Below are 23,379 nucleotides of genomic sequence, written 5' to 3' on the forward strand. Positions count from 1 at the left end.
ACTCCTATATATAAAGCATTACAATAATCCAGGCGAGTGGTGATAAACGCATGTATAACCCTCTCCAAATTTTTGAAAGATAAAAATGGCTTCAATTTTGTAAGTAGCCTAAGTTGAAAGAAACTAGCCTTAACAACAGAGTTTATCTGTTTCTCTAGGTGTAGATCACTATCCAACTTTACACCAAGGTTCGTTACCATAGACTTGACGTAGGGCGTCAGGGGTCCCAGGTCTAATTTGGAGGTGCTAGTAGAACTGCTAGGTCTAAAAATCATAATTTCAGTTTTACTTTCATTAAAATGTAAAGCGTTTAAAGCCATCCATGCTTTAATGTCATAAAAACAATCTAACAGCCTTTTTATCGAATCCTCACCGTTACTTTTTATAGGCAGATAGATTTGTAGATCATCTGCGTACAGATGGAAACTAATATTATGCTTCTTTAAGATGGATCCTAAAGGAAGCAAGTAAAGGGAGAAGAGAATCGGTCCCAAAATAGAGAAAAATTTCTTTAAGATGGATCCTAAAGGAAGCAAGTAAAGGGAGAAGAGAATCGGTCCCAAAATAGAGAAAAAGTCCCAAAATTACTTACTCCAGTTCTCCAGTGTCACATGATCCTTCAGAAATCATTCTTATATCCTGATTTGCTGCTCAAGAAACATTTATTATTTGTATCAATGTTGAATAGAATAGAAATTTCAAAAGAACAGCATTTTGAAATATAACTTTCTGTAACCATGTTAAAGTTTTTAATGTTTTTTTTGACCTATTTAATGCATTCTTTGTGAATGAAATAATTAACAACAAACTTTTGGGATTTTTTTTAACATTATCAGCGTGTAGTTTGAGTGTGGTTTGCTGAGGTGCATTGTCTGCAGTGACAGCTCAAAAACATGGCCCTCAAAAATTTTTAGGATATCAAATAACTGACATCTTTAAGTGTTTTCATCATTCATACAGAAATTCATGAATTGGCAGCATAACTATGTCCAACACCCAAGAAACAAAGGGTGAGTGGCAGCACAGAGCTGTTGTCTTTAGACGCTCTCCGGGCTTCTGATCGCCTGTGCTAGTGACATGCCCGCAGGACACACCGCCCTAGGCTGATTGGGAGACAGCACGGACACCTCTGATCCGGGATCAGGTCTGACAGACTGCTGAGAGAGCAGCGAATTAGAAGCGTAGCCCTGCAGCCTGGGCTAACCCACATAATATTTACAAAGCTTTGAGTCAGGGAGATTGCTGCTCTCAATCTGTGGGGAATGAGATACATTAATCAGAGACGGGTGTTCTGTGACCGCCAGTCTAAATACAGCAAGACATATGCAGGTGTGTCGGAATTAAAAACCTGTAATTGATGACAAACTCACAAAAATATTTTTCCATATCCATTTATGCATTTAGCAGATGCTTCTATTCAAGGTTTACTTTAAAAAAAAATGCTAATAACTGTATGTTCTGATTGTCTGGGATTCTGTCACTTCATACCATTATTGTTATTGTTAACTGAAACTATTAAGAATCCTTTACAATAATTGAAATGAAGAAAAACTTACAAAGCAAAAATAAATGTTGCTATGGCACCTAACTGAAATAAATAAGTATAAGTAATAAATGACTTAAAACGATTTAAATAAAAATAACAAAAAGCATATTATAATAATATTGCTACAAATAAAAAGAAAATTGATAAATACTATACTGCCCTACAATGGCAAAGTGCAGTGACTACACATTTGGTCAAAATGAGTTAAGACTTCTTATCTGGGTTAAATATCTGGGTTATATTATGTCCCGTTTCGGAGATGCATTACCAGTAATCTACCCATAACATGTTTGACTGGCTGGTATAAAAAAACATTAAAGGCCTTTTTCTCCGTTTCTTTGTTTGCGTAGTTACTGCACTTTGCCTTTGTAGGGCAGTATAATAGTAAATAGTAAGCACTATAATACTAAATGAAATCATTCTAAAATAACAATGCTTCCCGCAGCATTCACTTGAGAAAAGAAAATGACTGTGTCGCTGGAAATGCTGTTGTATTGTGGATGGTTACCAATATGTTTTAATATACAAGTTTTTAGGTGCTGTAAGATAGATTGAAGGGTGTTTCATATCAGTCTGTGGTGGAAATTATATTTATAACATTTTTGGGCATTTGAAAAATTGCAAATATGAATAATGAAGGCACGATAATGTTTCCAAGACAGTTAATGTGACCTTAATTCAGTAAACAGAAAAGAAGTTGAAATCTGTTCATTTTAATAAAAATCAACCCCTGGGACATTAAAATGCCAAAAGTTGAAGAAACACCCTGAAATGCTGTGCTAATTTCTGTGCAGCGTCATGTGGCATATTGTGGGCTTCTGAATGGGCCTGAGAATGGCCTCGGGCAGAACGCATATTACAGTCATGTAACTAACCTCCTCCTCTGTTGTTCTCCCCCTGCGGCAGCACAAACAGACCCCAATGGCCTGTCGCCAAGACAAATCAAAAGTGACAGTGATGATGACGACCTGCCAAACGTGACCTTGGACAGTGTTAATGAAACAGGATCTACAGCGCTGTCTATAGCACGTGCAGTGCAGGAGTGAGTATCCTCCAAAGACACACTCTCACAAACACACCAGCATGCACTGGAAATCACTGCTAACGGTCTATTTGGAGATTCTGCTTTGTAGTTTGACTTTAAAGCAGTGGATCCAAGGCCTCCTTAGTCCAAGACAATATTCAAAGGCCCTCCCATCTACTGAAATGCACTTGTTGTAATAAAAAATAAATAAACTCAAAAATATGATGATAGTTTTTAGTGTATTGTTTTAGAATTTTAACTAGGATTATGTTAATAAAACTGAGGCCCAGTTTCACAGAAAGGATTTATACTAAAATAGGAGTAAGCCTTTGTTCAATTACGACATTTACGTTTTTTTATAAATATGCCTTAGAAAAAAAAAACAATACTGATGTGCATCTTGAAATAAAACAAAGGCACGGACATATTTTAAGGTATGTCATTGCAAGTTGCTTTCAGTTAAAACAGTTCAAACATGCATTTTAGTCTGGGACTCGGCTTAAGTCTTGTCTGTGAAACCGGGGGTTAAATAATTTGAATACTTATTGGGACCCCCTAGTTAAGAACCACAGCTTTAAAGAGGTTGTTCACCCAAAAATGATTTGTCCGCACAATGAATGTCAGTGGGGTCCAATCAATGTTGTTTTAAACCTCTTTGACTTTCACTGTATGGAGAAACAGTTGAAACACACAGTTGAAAATCTTCTTCTTTGGTCCCAAGAGAACAAAAAGTCTTGCAGGTTTGGAATGACAAGAGCGTAAATTAATGATTACAGAATGGTAATTTTTTGATGAACTATCCATTTAATGAGTAAGAGTTGGAAATGAACACCTATCAAAAGACTTGTGCGAAATGGGAAGCGTTTCCTTCTTTGAAATACCAGCTCTTTGGTAACATTAGCTGTCATCTCCCATTCTTGTCTGCACAACTCCATGTGTCTTTACTCAGATGAGGTAGTCGTCCCATTAAAGACAGTGACATGATCAAAACCAGAAGACTCTCAAGCCTGCAGGCTGTAAAAAACAGTCTAGGACTTCTCTCAAAGAGTTTTCCATGAGCCAGCCCCCCTACCAGCACCCTGTCGTCTGCCTGTTATTTAGGCAAATGGTTTGGAAAGTATTCCTGGATTCCTCTGTATGTCAGAGCTCATGCACTGATACCGTGCAAATGTTTCCCTTTGCTCCGAATGTGTTGCGAACTAACGGTACTAGGACTTTGCCCCCCAGTGCAGCTGAATGGCAAAACACAGTTTAACCAGGTTTGCAAGAATGGTGTTATTGGGAGAGCTGCTACTTTTGGCTGTTTACAGAGAGAGAGAGAGAGAGAGAGAGAGAGAGAGAGAGAGAGAGAGAGAGAGAGAGAGAGAGAGAGAGAGAGAGAGAGAGAGAGAGAGAGAGAGAGAGAGAGAGAGAGAGAGAGAAAGAGAGAGAGAGAGAGAGATGGAGAAAGAGAAAGAGGTCATGTGTGCAGCTGTGTTCATTCTAGCATGTGAAATAAGATAACATTGTGGGCAGCGTCACAACAAAAATACACTAATAGCATGACGGACTCAATGGACATGAACAAATAAGCATTTATCACATCAAGGAAGTGTTTGATGAAGAATATTGTCATTTAATTGGGTCAGTGTTTTTGCGCAGTAATCGAAGCAGAAAATTTGAAATGCTGGGCAATAAAATGTAGTCTAAACTGAGACCAGAGTGTCTAATGGTAGGAGTGATGTCTTCCCTTTGAGGGGTGAGTTTGTGGACGCATAGGTTGGCTAGCACCGTGAAGCCCGCGGGACTAAAATAACCGGGCTCACGGACCTGTCAGAGGCCAGTCACAGCCGACCCAAAATGACTCAGTCTCCACTATAAGACTGTCCTCAACACCAGACGAGCCAATTTAGGAGAGAGAGATCTGCTAGCTCTGCACTTAATTTAAATATCCATGCAGCTAAAGAAGCCGTCTATTACATCGAGGCACTCTGAGCGAGAGGCCAGATGTTATGTGCTGATATCTGGCTTTAACTTACTGATATCAGTTTCAGAAGAACAGATGAAAAGCCTGTGACCAACTTTCACATCTCTGAGTGACGAATGCATAAACAGTATGTGGGTTGCTTTATTTTTGTGTGTGTTCAAAATAGCCTCTGCTATGTCTATGAATCCCTATGGGAAAGGGACTATAATATCGTTAAAGTGGCCGTGGCAGGTTCATTTGGGTCCCTCGAGTCCCAAAGGGTCATTCGGTCAGACAGGTTGGGAGTGTGGCTACACACACAGAGACACACACAACTACACACTTCCAGTTCATTTAGAACTTTTAGGCATTATCAAACTTCAGTACTAAGGATGCATGATTATATTAATTATTATTTACTGCTGTGGCCTATATTAGATATTTATTAACTTATATTGGATACTTTGGCCATCAACTAGTGCTGACTTAAAAGGATAGCTCAATTAGTATTAATAAAATGTTTATAATAAATCATCTACTATATTATTTTATGTCTAGACTCTAGAGTAGACATACAGTAGTCTAACCCAATCTCTCCCTCTCTCCCTGGTTCTTCTCTGTAATTCCTTTCTATAGCCTGCTTTCTCTTTGTGGGATTGCTGGATGAGATGCAGGTCTTGTTGTGACAAATGTTTAGGGGAGCGTATCAGAGAACACCCGGAGCCCCCAGCAGAAAGCTCACTTCGCTGGTCACTCTGAAGGGAGAGCTGAGACAAAAGGAGCAAGAGCTCAATTCAGTCTGATTTGAAACATTTCAGAACCAAACAATTTATACACCCCACCCCCAAACACACAGACAAAAGCACAAAACCAGGATGACAGGGTTATGCAGGGTTTAGACAAGAGCTGTTTCAAAGGTCTAGGCATCATCTGGGCTGCAAAGCTCTTCTATGTTCTACAGTAAGGGACGGCACTAGCATATGTTGGACATGGATGGATCAGTGGCTGGACATGGGCAAATGCTTTGATTTAACTAAAATTGTGTATAAAAGCGAAGAAAAAAGTGGGGTGTAGCTTGGTCCTCATCGTGCTGGGGGATGTGAGGGTTGGGCTGGGTAAAATAGGGGTCCATACAACCAGGAGATCATCCTAGTACCCGCCTGGTGTTGTTGCACCATACCTGAATCTAGAGGACACCTGGTGCCTGCAGGGCGGACAGCAGATGTGTGAGACTGGATGTCAGTCCTGTTGGCTAGATGTTTATTACATTATAGATTGAAATTAAAGGTCTACTGAATCTATTTCTATCTATTTAGCTGATATCAATATCTAAGCTGAGCCAATTTTTAGATTAATTACTCAAAGTTTCAATGTTTTATTTTTTTCAACCAAAAATCCCAATAAAAGCCAGTAAAAACAAACCAATCAATAAATACAATTATATACATATAAAGTACCATTCAATCATTTGGGATTGTTTTTTGAAAGACATTAATACTTTTATTAAGCAAGTGTCATGGACACATTCAATTGACCTGTGGCTAAGCCACGCCCCCTCCACTCACTCGGACAAACAGTTAACATTCGGTGACAGGCGCTATGGCAGCTGTCACAGCAGGAGACATTTCACATGAGGCAATTGATGATTTTTGGAGACAGAAAGATTATATAGTTATATATTTTGGTAAAAATTTGTCTAAAATATATATTGTGCTGCAATATGTAATTAATGGTTCATGATCAAATTAAATATGTACAGGTCTAAGTTGCATACGTTTCCAGGAAGCCTTTTTACCATCTTTACCAAGAGTAGTCTACCTCTCCGTTAGTTTGGTGCTACAGTATTTACATGAATCATTCAGCACAACATTGCTAATATTTGTGTAAATAAATATAAAGATGGCATTCAACGTCCTCCATGTGTTATTTTGAAGAACTCTGGATGAGTCCATGACATGTGGTGTCAGAAGTGAGATCGTTATGCCACCCAAGACCAGACAAGACCGAGGTGCGGGCGCAGATGAGCAGTTGGGAATGGATCAAGAGCCGCCCAGCTCTACGGAGTTGCAAGAAGCAGCGGGCCCGACAGAGGGAAGTGTATCAGAACTGGCCAGCCTGGTTAAAGTTCTCCTGCAGTCCCAAGCCGCCCGGGATGATCGGATGGAGCAAGTAATGGTGAAGCAAGACCAGCGTTGGCGAAATATGCAGCACCAATTCCAGCAAATACAGCATCAGGTGATCCAGATCCAGGCTGGAGGGGACCACAGAGGAAGTCAGGCCGCGTTTACAGCTGCAAGCCCAGTGCCAACCGGAGAAAGTACGTCATCAGGAAGCATCGAGCCAAGATTACATCCCTTGACAAGAGATGATGACATCGAGCAGTTCTTGACAACCTTTGAAAGGATGGCCACTGCGTGCAGATGGCCTCAGGCCAATTGGGCAATCAGACTGGTTCCTCTGTTAACGGGAAAGGCACGGGGTGCCTATCTAGCCATGGATGGGAATGATGCTGAGGTCTATGATAAGGTTAAGGAGGCGATACTTATGAAATATCAGATTAATGCAGAGATCTACCGGCAAAGGTTTCGCTCATCAGAGATTCTGCCAGACGAGAACTCCCGTGAGCTTTATGTGCGATTGAAAGATCTCTTCTCAAAATGGGTGAAGCCAGAGATGTGTACTATTCAGCAGTTGTCCGAACTTATTATCTTGGAGCAATTTATGCGAATGATAAGCTCTGACATGGCAGTGTGGATTAAGGAGCATGATCCAGCCACAGCCGAAGAAGCAGCAAAACTTGCAGAGACGTACCTGGCCACACGCCAGGAGGCCCAGCACAGCTTTGGAGGTCGAAGTCAAAGATGGCCAAGTAAGTCTGGGGGTGAGGGTGGTCATGGCCAGGGTAAAGTGGGTTTTGTTAGAAAACAAGGGGATAATACTAACAAGCAGGAAGTTAGATGTTACTATTGTGGGGAGGTAGGACATACAAAGCCTTGTTGTCCATCCAGGAAGGTTAAGCATTCTGCTTTCTGTTATGATCCCCGCCCCTACCTGCCCCAAACTTCAGCCCATGAGTCTGGACAGACACGCCCCACAGACATATTGACGCCGGTACTTGTGAATGGTCAGTCGGCTAAGGCCTTAGTGGATACGGGTAGCACTCAGACATTAGTGCATGACAGCTTGGTTTCTGAAGATGAATACCTTACCCAAGAATCCATTAAAGTTTGCTGTGTGCATGGAGAAGTTAGGGAGTATCCGATTGCAGAGATTTACCTAACAGTGCAGGGACAGACTTTCTTGTTGCAGGTGGCCGTTGCGTCCCAGTTACCGCATGAAGTAGTACTAGGGCGAGATCTTCCCATTCTTTGTGATTTGGTGCCCAAAGTTCAGCCTTGTTATGCGGTAACTCGAGCCCAGAGTGCTATAGCCGACTTCAAGGAGATGCCTTTTGCTGGTGTTGACTTTGAGGTAGCCGTGGAGAAAAGACGTACATCTAAAAAGGAAAGGCGGAAACGGAAGTTTGAGGGTAGTGTGAAAGAGCAGGTTGAGGAGCTACCTGTGCCAGAATGCCCTCTTGATATGACAATCCCTGAGGACATAGCTGAAGTACAGAAAAATTATCCTACTTTACAAGACTGGTTCCAGAAGGTGTCTGTAGTAGAGGGTGTTAGGAAAAAGGTTGGATCGTGTTTGGTGGATGAAGAGTACATTGTGAAAAAAGGTATACTCTATCAGGTGAAAGGGGAGGTTGAAGCGTTGGTAGTTCCGGAATCAATGCGTCAGACGGTTATGTCTTTGGGGCACTCTGTTCCGTGGTCTGGACACTTAGGCAAGCAGAAAACGTTAGCAAGGGTTTCAAGTCGGTTCAGTTGGCCCAAAATGTATACGGAGATAACAGAGTTTATTCGTACTTGTACAGAGTGTCAAATGACATCAGGAAGGAGAGTTGCACCTGCACATTTGTTACCATTGCCGGTCATTTACACACCCTTTAGTCGTCTGGGAATGGATATAGTGGGGCCCCTGGAAAGAAGTAAGAATGGAAATCGGTATATTCTGGTAATCTGTGATTATTCCACCAAATACCCAGAAGCTTTTCCCCTTAGAAACATCAAAGCTAGACAAGTAGCGAACTGTCTTGTGCAGCTGTTTTCCAGAGTGGGGATTCCTTGCGAAATCTTAACAGATCAGGGTACTAATTTTATGTCCTTGCTGTTGAAACAGGTGTATCAACTGTTGGGAATAAGGGCCATTAAGACCACACCATACCACCCCCAGACTGACGGCTTGGTTGAACGGTTCAACCAAACCCTCAAAAGCATGCTGCGCAAGTTTGTTTCCAAGTCAGGGTCGGACTGGGACCAATGGTTACCTTATCTGTTGTTTGCTTACAGAGAGGTGCCGCAAGCGTCCACGGGTTTCTCCCCATTTGAACTGTTATACGGCCGACAGGTGAGAGGACTGTTGGACCTGCTCAAAGAGCAGTGGGAGGGACCCAAGGATGGTATGTGCAGTGTGGTCCAGTACGTGGTCCAAATGAGGGAGCGTCTGGAAGAAATTACATCATTGGCCCAGGAGAACATAAGAAGAGCTCAGCAAACTCAGAAAGTTTGGTATGATAAGAGGGCAAGAGAGAGATCGTTTGAGCCTGGCCAAAAAGTGCTGCTGCTGCTACCCACCAGTGAGAACAAGTTGCTAGCTAAGTGGCATGGACCCTACGAGGTTTTGCGGAAAACGGGTAGAGTCACCTACGAGATCTCAATGCCAGAGCGGGGTAAGAAAAAGCAAAATTTCCATATTAATTTGTTGAAAGAATTCCACCACAGGAAGGAGACCGGGGCTGTGCAACTTTTCGTTCGTGTGGTTGGGGAGGAAGAGGAACCAACAGAGCAGTACTTTCCAACCAGCTCCACCCAACAAGCTGTGGATATAGCCCATCTAGAGCAACCTCAAAGAGACCAGGTAAAGCAGTTGGTGGATCCCAGGCTGTTTCAGGAGAAGCCTGGGTGTACTAACCTGGTACTACATGATGTCATCCTTAAGGAGGCAACTCCCGCCCGTCAGAAGAGTTATCGGATCCCTGAACGCCTGGTGACAGTGCTTAAGGATGAGCTAGATATTATGCTCTCCATGGGTGTGATTGAACCATCCCTTAGTGAGTGGTGTAGCCCCATTGTTCTAGTCCCCAAAAAGGATGGAACCCTTAGATTTTGCATTGACTTCAGACAGTTGAACAGCCTGTCCAAGGTAGACCCTTATCCAATGCCAAGAATTGATGAGTTGGTGGAAAGACTGGGCAAAGCCAAATACCTATCCACTGTGGACTTATGCAAGGGGTACTGGCAGGTCCCTTTAACTGCCAGAGCCAAGGAACTGACAGCTTTTAAAACCCCATTTGGGTTATTCCATTTCAGGGTTATGCCATTTGGCCTGCAGGGGGCACCAGCGACTTTCCAACGTTTAATGGACCAGATCCTGCAAGGTACCAGGGAGTTTGCTGCAGCCTATCTGGATGATGTGGTCATCTTCAGTGAAACCTGGGAAGAACACTGTCAACATCTGCGGCAAGTCCTGGGGAGGATTAAGGCAGCCGGGCTTACCATTAACCCTAAGAAGTGTATAATAGCCAAGAGAGAGATCAGTTACTTGGGTTTTGTGATTGGAGGAGGAGTCATTCGGCCGCAGCAGGAGAAGATAGAGGCTATCCGAAGGTACCAACCCCCCACAACTAAGAAACAGGTGAGATCTTTCCTGGGCTTGTTGGGATGGTATCGCAGGTTTATACCTAACTTTTCTGCCAGGGCCTCTGTGCTTACAGATCTCACTAGATCCACGGCGCCCAACAAGGTGGTCTGGACGGAGCAGGGTGAGCGAGCTTTTCGGGACTTACGAGAAGCAGTATGTGGAGACTCTGTTCTCCTTAGCCCAGATTTCCAGAAACCATTCATCCTGCAGACGGATGCCTCTGGAGTCGGGCAGGGGGCGGTGTTACTGCAGGAAGTGGATGGAGATCGCAGGCCAGTGGCATTCTTGAGTCGAAAACTTTTCCCTCGAGAAACACGCTATTCGACAGTGGAACAGGAGTGCTTGGCCATTAAATGGGCCACGGATTCACTTCGGTACTACCTGTTGGGGAGACCCTTTGTGTTAGAAACCGACCATCGAGCTCTGCAATGGTTGGAGCGCATGAAAGACTCTAATGCCCGGATTACGAGATGGTCTCTTTCTCTCCAGCCCTACCAGTTCACTGTGAAATACTGTCCGGGAGCTAGGAACAAGGTGGCTGACTTTTTGTCTCGAATCCCAGAGGAGGTAAATGCTAAAGTGGGTTCTTCGACCCGGGTTCTTGGAGGGGCAGAACTTTGACACTTGGGACGACAGGGGTCGTCTGCAGAAGGAGGGAGAAGTGTCACAGAGCTACCCTCAGTTCTTTGTGACCCCTTGGTAGCCCTTCCACAAAACACATGAACACATACTTGGTTGTTAAAAGACTCTTTATTTACCTTAGTGTACCAGCGACATGAGAGATGGATTAGCCACACAAATCTATCTACAACTATGCTGTTGTGTCTCAGACTGGCCATCTGAGCACTAGCCCAGAGGACATTTAAAGTTTGCTGCAGACTGTTGATTGTCACCTGGATCAGCATACATGGTGGTGGCCATCTTGATTTGGGTAAAAGACTGGAATGGACTTTCCTCATGATTTTTATACCTGTGTTGTGTTGCATCATGGGAAGTGGGAGATACCAAGTATGGTGGGAAAGGAAGGGGAATTGGTTGATGTTAATGTGTATTTTCTCTAATTATTGCTGAAGTTTACTTATTGAAGTTTGTACTGTTATTGAAATTTGTGTGGTGAAGGAAATGGAGTTACTTGATCACATAATATTTTTACTTGATATTTATTACATGTTCATGGTCTTTATTACTTCCCCATGTGATTATTGCTGAGAAATGGTTGTACCCAGGTGTATAGATTCTCACATAATGAAGTGATCAAGAGAGCTAAGACTGGTGGTAGTGAATGCTGTATCAACGGAGTACTCTGATTGAAGTATTAGACCTGATGCAAGGTTATTGTTTTTGGTATATTGAAGTTGGTTTTTTTTTCTTTTGTTAATTTTTCATGCTGTGGCACCTGTGAGCACCTTGCACTTTACTGGATTGGGAGAATGTAAATAAATATAAAGATGGCATTCAACGTCCTCCATGTGTTATTTTGAAGAACTCTGGATGAGTCCATGACAATTTGTTATCTCGGTTATTTACAGATACGTTAATGAAGCTAAGTGACATGATGTACAACGCAGCTAGAAGCTAACGTTAACGTTTTCTAATGTTAGGCTAACGTTACGTTAGAGATGTAAAAGATAACGTTCAAATAAGTTGTTGACTTATCTTAGAACAGATGTAGACATCCTTGTTTAATTTATCCACGTTTAGTTGGTGTTGTGGTCTACCATAACTTAATCCAGACAATTATCTCGGTTGAGATGTGGCTTGGGAAAGGGTAAAAAATACACACCGTCGCCCAGCCTCTCGGGATACCTAGTGTCGGAGTTGCATGTACTCCATGCACACCGTTTGACCATTTTAAACTTAAAAGGACAAGAAAAAACATATAAAAACGACTGAAACCTGACTAACTGCAATGCATTTCAATGGACGAGGAAGCAGAGAATGTCCGAGTGTATGGGATAGCTATGCACACTGTGATTGGCTCATCGCGTTTGGGGGCGTGGCTTAGCCATAGGTCAATTGTTAATAGAAATCGCATAACAGAAATGTATAATATTACAAAAGTTTTCTATTTCAAATAAATGCTGGATAGGCTGATGAAAATTCAGCTTTACCTTGACAGGATTTAAATTTCATTTTAAAATGTATTAAAATAGAAAACAGCTTTTTAAAATTGTAATAATATTTCACAACATTTTATTGTAGCCTATTTTTGAACAAGAAAAAAATGCAGCCATGGTCAGCATAAAGCCCCGTTCACACCGCCAGCGACACGCAGCGACAAAGCGACATGATACCATTCATTTCAATGGAGCGCTGGCGACTTCCGGCGACACGAGCGACAATGACCGTTGGCGACAGAATGTGGGCGTGACAAGAGACAAGCGACAAAAGTTGAGAAATTTCAACTTTATGCAAATGAGAAGCGATTTTCGCGAGCGACAACCAATAGGAAAGAAGCCTTTTCAGTGGAGCTTAAGTCACCGTATCGAGTGCAGGGAAGACAGAAGAGTTCGAGGATGATTTCACGGTTTTATATGATTTGACTGTAACCACATATGGATATAATAAAATGATGCATGGAAAAGAAACTGTCGACAGTCTCAGTGAGTTTAATTCATACATTTATAGTTCGAGTGGTGTAATTTTATGATGCAAGTTTAGTACTCCTGCAGTTCATTTTACAGTTTCCCCTGCATTGTGTTGACTATTAGGGACAAGAAAATTGATTATTTGTCAAATTCGAATGACGTTTTAGTAATTTATGACAGTATGAGTGAGTTTAATTTGTTGATTGATCGATCGTTAATCTAGTAAATTATTTAATCCACTGAACACTGCTGTGGTAATATAAAAACACTCCCCCAACAGCATATACTGTTTCTTTTGAGCCTAATTCCTAGTCAAATTAAAATTGTATAGTTGTATATATCACTTGTGATGGTATTTTGTATAGATATGGCCAGACGTGCAGTCTACCAATAACATTAGAGCGACAGCACTACGAACGCCCACAAGCGACTTCACAGTACAGAGCCTAGCGACATACAGCGACAAAGTCTCTGGCGGTGTGAACGTAGCTTAAGAGACTTGTTTCAAAAACATTTAAAAATCTTAACGGCCTGAAAATTTTGAACGGTAGTGTGTGTTTATATTCATTTTATATTTAGTTTCCCTCGCGTGTTTTGAGCTGTAATTATAAAGCAAATATATATATATATATATATATATTTATATATATTTAGATGTATAGCTTTGGCTGATTGAATAAAATAATATATTGGTCGATTTCTATTGACAATGCACCTGATTTGAGAAGGACAATAAAGGGAATAGGAATCTGTACAGTACCTGTTAGGTGAATATGTATTTTCAAGTCATTTTCCACGATTCAGAATACTGTATCACTATTTATGTCAGTGGCGTCCCCTCTGAAATATATCAGACTGTAAACATCCTGTGAGAGTTCTTTCCACTGTAAATCCTGTCACTCCCTTCATGCTCCCTCACTCCCTCCAAGCTCTCCTTCCAACATCAACCCCCCTCCATTTTTATCTTGCCACCAACTTTCATTCTCACAGAAACTCTCTGTGACTCTCTTTCGATCTCTTGTAATTTCTCTGAGAGAGAGAGAGAGAGAGAGAGAGAGAGAGAGAGAAAACAACCTGTTTGGCTCATTGCCTCTTTCTCGGCTTCTCTTTGTCTCCTCTTCTCAATTTCACTTCTCCCCTCCTGGGTCTCTTTCTCTCTCTCTCTTTCACTCTGTGTGCTTTTGCTCGAGGCAGCGAGAGAGAGTTCAACCTCATTTCTCACACATTGGCTCATTTCCGCTAGGCCTTCGCTTGGCAGCGCACCAACACCAACAGGTGACCCAGGAGCAGGGGAGAAACAGGAAGTGGGCTGCGTGTGGTGGAGACAGTTCACTGGAGGGGTTGTCTGGCTCCGCCCCCCAGGCCCGGCCCATGCCAATCAGCAAAGCAGGGGACATACAGCTCTTATTACCTTAGAAGGGAAGGCGAGCGAGGACAATGTAATGTAATTAGGCGCTCCTCTCTGTCTCTACCTATGGGAGAAATGGAACAAAACGACTAGTGCGATCTCTCGCTTTAAAACACAGCGTGTCCTCACACTTACGTGGCTCTCTGCTCTTCTCCAACAGTCCAGTGAACTCATTGGTTGATATCATGTACAAATCCTGTCAATGAGAGCCAGCTTTACAGTCTGAAATCGGGCCCACCGTCTGGAATGGCAATAATTCATTTTCCCAACTGCACATCTGATCCTATAATATTGTGATTTGGAATAAGTATGTTAAAACATTCTCTTGGATTTTAGTAACAGCAAACTAACAAGCAACAAATGTCAAATATCTATAAGAATTATGGCTTGTTTTGTAAGAAAAAAAAGGCATGTTTTTTGGCCTCTAATCAGTTGCTTTGTACCATCATGTACCAAATGCAGCTGGCTTACACCGCCACCTAGTGATACATTTTAAGTATAACATTAGCAATAAGTAACAAAAAAACAATAAATCAGATAAAAATCAGTAAAATATTGCTTAGAGAATCAATTTTTTTTCATATATATATATATATATATATATATATACATATATATATATATATATATACGCAGTCACCGGTTATTTATTTAGGCATGTAGACATGATCAAGACAATCTGCTGATGTTCAAACAGCATCAGAATGTGGAAGAAAGTGGAATGGTTGTCGGTGGCAGGCAGGCTGGTCTGAGTATTTCATATACTGCTGATCTACTGGGGTTTTCTCACACAACCATCTCTAGGGATTACAGAGAATGATCTTAAAAAGAAGAACATTTTCAGTGAGTGCCAGTTCTGTGGGCAAAAATGCCTTGTTGATACCAGAGGTCAGGAAAGAAGAACAGGAGACTGAGGCTACAATTCACACAGGCTCACCGAAATTGGACAATAGAAGATTGGAAAAACGTTGCCTGGTCTGAGGAGTCTTGATTTCTGCTGCGACATTCAGATGGTTGGGTCAGTATTTGGAGTAAACAACATAAAAGCATGGCTCCATCCTGCCTTGTATCAACGGTTCAGGCTGCTGCTGGTGGTGTAATGGTGCGGAGGGTATTTTATTGGCACACTTTGGGGGCTTTAGTACCAACTGAGCATCATTTAAACACCGCAGTCTACCTGAGTGTTGTTGCTGACCATGTCCATCCCTTTATGACCACAGTGTAAACATGTTCTGATGGCTACTTCCAGTAGTATAACGCAGCATGTCACAGTTCAGATCATCTCAAACTGGTTTCTTGAACATGACAACGAGTTCACTAAATAGAGAACCTTTGGATTGGGCTGGAACAGGAGATTCACATCATGGAAGTGCTGCCAACAAATCTGCAGCAACTTTGTGATGCTATCATGTCAATATGAACCAATATCTCTGTGCAATGTTTCTAGTACCTTTTTGAACCTTTTTTAGTACCTTTTTGAATCTATGCCATGAAAAAATAAAGCTAATTTGAAGGCAAAAGGGGTCCAAACCGGTACTAGCAAGGTGTACCTAATAAAGTGACCAGTGAGTGTGTGTATGTACATATATATATATACAGGCCCAGGTCCTTCTCAAAAAATTAGCATATTGTGATAAAGTTCATTATTTTCCATAATGTAATGATAAAAATTTAACTTTCATATATTTTAGAATCATTGCACACCAACTGAAATATTTCAGGTCTTTTATTGTTTTAATACTGATGATTTTGGCATACAGCTCATGAAAACCCAAAATTCTCAAAAAATTTGCATATTTCATCCGACCAATAAAATAAGTATTTTTAATACAAAAAAAGTCAACCTTCAAATAATTATGCTCAGTTATTCACTCAATACTTGGTCGGGAATCCTTTTGCAGAAATGACTGCTTCAATGCGGCGTGGCATGGAGGCAATCAGCCTGTGGCACTGCTGAGGTGTTATGGAGGCCCAGGATGCTTCGATAGCGGCCTTAAGCTCATCCAGAGTGTTGGGTCTTGCGTCTCTCCACTTTCTCTTCACAATATCCCACAGATTCTCTATGGGGTTCAGGTCAGGAGAGTTGGCAGGCCAATTGAGCACAGTAATACCATGGTCAGTAAACCATTTACCAGTGGTTTTGGCACTGTGAGCAGGTGCCAGGTCGTGCTGAAAAATGAAATCTTCATCTCCATAAAGCTTTTCAGCAGATGGAAGCATGAAGTGCTCCAAAATCTCCTGATAGCTAGCTGCATTGACCCTGGCCTTGATAAAACACAGTGGACCAACACCAGCAGCTGACATGGCACCCCAGACCATCACTGACTGTGGGTACTTGACACTGGACTTCAGGCATTTTGGCATTTCCTTCTCCCCAGTCTTCCTCCAGACTCTGGCACCTTGATTTCCCGAATGACATGCAAAATTTGCTTTCATCCGAAAAAAGTACTTCGGACCACTGAGCAACAGTCCAGTGCTGCTTCTCTGTAGCCCAGGTCAGGCGCTTCTGCCGCTGTTTCTGGTTCAAAAGTGGCTTGACCTGGGGAATGCGGCACCTGTAGCCCATTTCCTGCACACGCGTGTGCACGGTGGCTCTGGATGTTTCTACTCCAGACTCAGTCCACTGCTTCCGCAGGTCCCCCAAGGTCTGGAATCGGTCCTTCTCCACAATCTTCCTCAGGGACCGGTCACCTCTTCTCATTGTGCAGCATTTTTGCCCCACTTTTTTCCTTCCCACAGACTTCCCACTGAGGTGCCTTGATACAGCACTCTGGGAACAGCCTATTTGTTCAGAAATTTCTTTCTGTCTTACCCTCTTGCTTGAGGGTGTCAATGATGGCCTTCTGGACAGCAGTCAGGTCGGCAGTCTTACCCATGATTGCGGTTTTGAGTAATGAAACAGGCTGGGAGTTTTTAAAACCCTCAGGAATCTTTTGCAGGTGTTTAGAGTTAATTAGTTGATTCAGATGATTTGGTTAATAGCTCGTTTAGAGACCCTTTTCATGATATGCTAATTTTTTGAGATAGGAATTTTGGGTTTTCATGAGCTGTATGCCAAAATCATCAGTATTAAAACAATAAAAGACCTGAAATATTTCAGTTGGTGTGCAATGAATCTAAAATGTATGAAAGTTTAATTTTTATCATTACATTATGGAAAATAATGAACTTTATCACAATATGCTAATTTTTTGAGAAGGACCTGTGTATATATATAAGAAATAGTGACAGTAAATACATTTATAATTCAAATACATTTTATGACAGTTTCAAATGAACATTCTGCTTCCACATGTATAATGATAATGTTTCTTGACCAGCAAATTATTTCTGAAGAATAACCTGACTGAAGACTGGAGTATTGGCTTTTCCATCATATTAATAAATTATACTTTTATATACATTAAAGGAGAAAGGGATTTTAAATTGTATATTAGTTCACAATATTATTGATCAAATAAATGTAGCCTTGGCAAGCATAAGAGACTTCTTTCAAAAGCATAAAACATTATTAGTGATCCTAGCTTGTGAGGGAAAAGTCAGGAGAAATATGTTTCTTGCCATTTTTTACTTATTGCATTACATTGAGATGGCAAACTAACATTCACAGCTGAGGTGAAATATGATTTAATTTGCTTTAACGCATAGATTCACCACACTGCGAGCGCTGCTGCTGAAAATAAGTGCTTGGAACACTTTGTCATAATAAATATGACATGTAATACTGACACATGCAAACTTGATCCATGTCTAAGTACTACTGCTTTAAAATCATGTTACCACATGGTGGAAGCAATTATCTTGTATACATGCTTCTGTGTTAAGTATTTTGTTTAGGATGCTGAACAAGTTTCCTGATTAAAATGTCTTTTTCTGTGCCTCAGTTCCATGTCACCATTCAGTATTGAGAGCATTCGACGGCCACAGCCTCCTGAATCTCCAGACTCCAAGAAAAGACGCATCCACAGGTGTGACTTTGCAGGCTGTAATAAAGTTTATACTAAGAGCTCCCATTTAAAGGCACACCGGAGGACACACACAGGTAAGTGAGCACACAAATGCTGTCCATACACATAGTTTCACTACCAAATTATTTGATTTTGGGGGATTCTAGTTAACCAGTCTTGATTTGGTTCAGATTTTACGAATTTCATCTGGGTTTCTTTTTGCTTAAGTGATCCATTATCTCCCCCAGGTGAGAAGCCATACAAGTGCACCTGGGACGGCTGCACATGGAAGTTCGCCCGCTCGGACGAGCTGACACGGCATTACCGTAAACACACAGGGGTCAAACCCTTTAAGTGTGGGGACTGCGACCGAAGCTTTTCCCGCTCAGACCATCTGGCCCTGCATCGTCGCAGACACATGCTGGTCTGAATCCACACACACGCGGGAGAGCTGGATCTCCCCCAATAGTGTTCAGCTGGGCTGGATACAAAAATGGCCATCCCTGCCCCTGAGAAAGAGAGATAGAGAGGATAAAAGAACAAGTGAAGGAGGAGTACAATGCTTTCCTCACATTTGCAGAGCTAAACAGGGCCCATTCAGGGAGGGAGGAGGCTCATCTACAGGCCTGAAACATTTGGAGTCCAGGATGTTGATTGTCTCATGTGTGTTCAAAGGAATATTTCACTCGGACAAACGGTTCGTTTTCTGATTTTTCCATTCTGAATCATCCTTGTGTTCTGTTTAAACATGGCTGCTTCTCAGTGGGCAACTACAATGTGAAGAAACGCAGAGTTGAAGGGCTTTATGTGTGTTTCTGGCAGATGCAAAGGGGAGCTTGACCGGGAATTGTATGCTTCCACAATTTTTTACATTTACATTTTTGTGGAACATCAAGAGCCAGACACATCTGTGAAGGATCATGCAGTTCTTCTGATGACGGAGGCTTTGGGCCAGTGATTCTGGAGGTTTCAGAGGTTGCCATTTACAGGTTAACATACCAGCGAATGAGATTACGCAACAAAAACAACCTATGTTTTGGGTCATTATATCTTCTGTTCCCCACAACTGTTGATTTTAAACTGAAATTGATTCAATTTGATAAACAGACAAAACATACTTGGGCTTCTGCAGTCTACCATCCACATTTGTCTTAGTTTCATCACACTAACTCACTAATTAGAGTAAATCTGGATAATGAGGGTCTACTCAGACAGGTAACTCGAGGTAGAAGAGCAATATACTCATTCTGAGCACCAGATGGGTGAGCTGGTCTGGCTCTTACACCTATACAGTACGTATCTATCTATCTATCTATCTATCTGTCTATCTATCTATCTATCTATCTATCTATCTATCTATCTATCTATCTATCTATCTATCTATCTATCTATCTATCTATCTATCTATCTATCTATCTATCTATCTATCTATCTATCTATCTATCTATCTATCTATCAGTATGTACAGTACGTACTTACATCAGGTGGCTTTGAAACCCGGACAAAACTTTGGATTTCTACCAGTGCCGCTTTGTTTTCTATAATTCCTATACCTCTTGTATTTATAGTGGATTTCTAGCGGCCACATTTTGGAGGTGAAGTCGCTTTGTAGAATATGCAGAGGAAACCTCTGTTTTCTTTTCCTTTTGTGAGATTGCTTTTGGATTATGAAGCCTACTGTAGATGTAATTTATGGTCAGTACAGCAGCATTGATAGGCTTTGTCCTTTACTTTATATTTACTGAAGTACTGTAAGTACTGTGTTAATGCTTCAGTTAAAGTCTTTGCAAACATCAGTGGATCCATTTGCTAATTATTTTAAAAACACTTCAAGTAGTTAATGCATTGAGTAACATTGAACTAACAATGTACACTGCTTTTCAAAAGTTTGCTGTCTATAAGATTTTTTTGTTTTTGAAAGAAGTCTCTTAAGTTCACCATGGCTGCAGTTAATTTATCAAATATATAGTAAAACAATAATGAGAATTAATATTACAAATTGAAATAACTGTTTTTTTATTTTAATATATCATTTATTTATATATAATATAACATTTTATTTATTCCTGTGGTGGCAACGCTGAATTTTCAGCATCATTACTCTAATCTATAGGGTCACATGATCCTTCAGAAATCATTTGAATATGCTTGCTGCCCAAGAAACGTCTCGGTTACGTATGTAACCCTAGTTCCCTGATAGGGAACGAGACGCTGCGTCAAACGCTGCGGGAACGCCCCTGCGTTGTGCGTCATGAAGCACGTATGGAATCAGCCCAATGGAGAGATGAAACGTCATAGGCGGGTGACGTCATCGACCAGGAAACTATAAAGCACCCCAAAAACACAAGCGCATTAGCTTCTGATAGGCTTGAAGGAAGCGCTAACGGGAGTGCCGGGAGTATGGCGGAGCGACGCAGCGTCTCGTTCCCTATCAGGGAACTAGGGTTACATACGTAACCGAGACGTTCCCTTTCAAGGGAACTTCGAGCTGCGTCAAACGCTGCGGGAACGCGAATACCCACGTCGCCATAGGACCAAATGACCGTCATGTGAGACTAGCGCACAGAGGACGAGAGCACCTGTGCCCCAGGGGTAGAGCTTAAGTCTAGGTCATAGAACTTAATAAAAGTATGCGGTGAAGACCATCCAGCCGCATCACAAACATCACTCAGGGAAACCCCCGACAAAAGAGCTTTAGAAGCAGCCATACTCCTGGTAGAGTGAGCTCGGACAACCAAAGGTGAAGGCTGGCCAGCCGACTCATAAGCAAGTGAGATAGCCTCAACCACCCACTTGCTCATTCTCTGTTTAGACGCCGGACACCCTTTCCTGGGTGGCCCGAAACATACAAAAAGTTGTTCTGATTTCCTCCACAGGGCAGCTCTGTGGACATAAGCGTCTAATGCCCTAACAGGGCAGAGTGAATTAAGTTTCTCCTGGTCCGATGACATAAATGGAGGAGGACAGAAAGCCTGCAGAACCGTAGGTCTAACAATATTAGTAGGAACCTTAGGAACGTAACCTGGTCTAGGATGCAGAAAAGCTTTAACCATGCCAGGTGCAAATTCCAGGCACGAGGGTGAAACCGACAGAGCCTGCAAATCTCCGATTCTTTTTAGTGAAGAGATAGCAAGCAAAAAGATAGTCTTAAAAGTGAGAAACTTCTCGGGAACTTCTTCGATAGGTTCAAAAGGAGCTAGGGAAAGACCTTCTAATACAATGGCCAGATCCCAAGTCGGCACCCTCGTACGAACTGCTGGCCTCAGCCTCAAAGTGCCACGGAGGAAACGAGTTATAAGCGGGTGTCTCCCAAGAGAAACTCCACTGAAAGGGACGTGGTAAGCAGCTAGTGCCGCCACATACACCTTTAGTGTGGAGGGGGATAACCCTGTGGAGAAGCGCTCCTGCAGGAATTCCAGCACTGCACCCACTGGGCAGTTAACTGGGTCCTGCAGGTGTTCTCCACACCAAGAAGTGAAAAGTTTCCACTTCAAGGCATAAAGCTTCCTCGTGGATGGAGCTCTGGAGTTAAGAATGGTCTCAACAACCTCGGTTGAGAGACCGGAGTCTATGAGCTGGGCCCCCTCAGAGGCCAAGCCCACAGTTTCCACAATTCTGGGCGGGGGTGAAGTATCGTGCCCCCCGCCTGGGAGAGTAGATCCCTCCTGACCGGGAGCTCCAAAGGAGAACCGTCCAGGAGAGAAATCAGGTCCGCAAACCATACTCGGGCCGGCCAGAACGGGGCTACTAGTAGTAGACTGACCCCGTCCCGGCGGACCCTCCCCAGAACTCCTGGTAACAGAGCAATCGGGGGAAAGGCGTACAGACGTGACCTCGGCCACGGCTGCACCATAGCATCCAACCCCAGGGGGGCTGGAAGAGTGATGGAGAACCACCAATGACAATGAGTGGTCTCCTTGGAAGCGAATAGGTCCACCTCGGCGCGACCGAAACTCAACCAAAGGAGCTCCACCACCTCGGGGTGGAGTCTCCATTCCCCTGGCCTCGGCCCCTGCCTCGACAGGGAGTCTGCTACCACATTCAAATACCCAGGGAGATACATTGCTCTCAGAGATAGTAGCTTCCCTTGGGACCACAGGAGGATCTGACGGGCCAACTTGTAAAGCCGGCGAGACCGCAGGCCCCCCTGATGATTTATATAAGAGACCACCGACGTGTTGTCTGATTGAACTAACACATGATGGCCTCTCAGGTCTGTTAGGAAGTGTTTCAGAGCCTGAAAAACAGCCAACATCTCTAGACAATTTATGTGCCACGAAAGATGATGATCCTGCCACAGACCTTGGGCTGGGCGACCACTCATGACCGCCCCCCACCCTGTGAGGGAAGCATCCGTCGTTAGCGTTATGCGACGACAAAGAGCCCCCAGCACAGGACCTTTGGATAGGAACCAAGTTTCTCTCCACATGACCAGAGCACGAAGGCAGCGCCGCGTGACTTTGAACGTGCGGAGCGGATTTCCCCTCGGGGAGAATCCCTTGGTCCTGAGCCACCACTGTAGCGGTCTCATGTACAACAGGCCGCAAGGTATAACGTTGGACGCTGCTGCCATCAGACCCAACAGTCTCTGAAACTGCTTGACAGTGAGTAGCTGGCCTAGCTTCACTTGTTTCACAGCTGAGAGAATCGAAGCGATGCGGGTCGGAGAGAGTCGCGCCCGCATCGATACCGAATCCCAAACGACACCCAGAAAAGTGGTCTTCTGGGAAGGAGATAATACACTTTTCTTTGCGTTCAGCCTCAACCCCAACTTTCTGATATGAGCGAGGACGACATCTCGATGCCGAACCGCCATCTGCTGGGTCTGAGCTAAAATCAACCAATCGTCGATGTAATTGAGAATACGAATGCCCTGAAGCCTCAGAGGCACTAGTGCTGCATCCATGCATTTCGTGAAAGTGCGGGGAGATAAAGCTAGGCCAAACGGAAGAACCCTGTACTGGTACGCCTCGCCCCCGAAGGCGAACCTCAGGAACTTCCTGTGTTGTGGAAGGATGGACACATGGAAGTATGCGTCCTTCAGATCTATCGTGACAAACCAGTCCTCGGACCTGATTTGAGACACGATCTGCTTGATAGTGAGCATCTTGAATTTTAGCTTCCCTACCGAGCGATTCAATATGCGCAGGTCTAAAATTGGACGCAACCCCCC

The 23,379-nt window shown here is 42.9% G+C and overlaps 1 protein-coding gene across 2 annotated transcripts in view; it reads left to right on the top strand.

The window, feature by feature from the left end:
• The window catches only part of klf12b (Kruppel like factor 12b), a 61,452-nt gene that overhangs the window by 32,644 nt on the left and 5,429 nt on the right, over positions 1–23,379 (top strand). Inside the window, exons 4-6 of one of the 2 annotated variants that reach the window (XM_077216306.1) lie at positions 2,453–2,588; positions 18,144–18,301; positions 18,455–20,376. In XM_077216306.1, coding sequence (XP_077072421.1) covers positions 2,453–2,588; positions 18,144–18,301; positions 18,455–18,636 — 476 coding nt within the window. In that variant the 3' untranslated portion in view covers positions 18,637–20,376. Of the gene's footprint in view, positions 1–2,452; positions 2,589–14,094; positions 14,522–18,143; positions 18,302–18,454; positions 20,377–23,379 lie in introns of those variants that run through there. The other variant, XM_077216307.1, reaches the window with a different exon arrangement.

Source organism: Siphateles boraxobius, unplaced genomic scaffold (genome assembly GCF_051911475.1).
Source record: "Siphateles boraxobius isolate OS27281-9 unplaced genomic scaffold, OSU_SipBor_1 7, whole genome shotgun sequence".
NCBI lineage: Eukaryota > Metazoa > Chordata > Actinopteri > Cypriniformes > Leuciscidae > Siphateles > Siphateles boraxobius.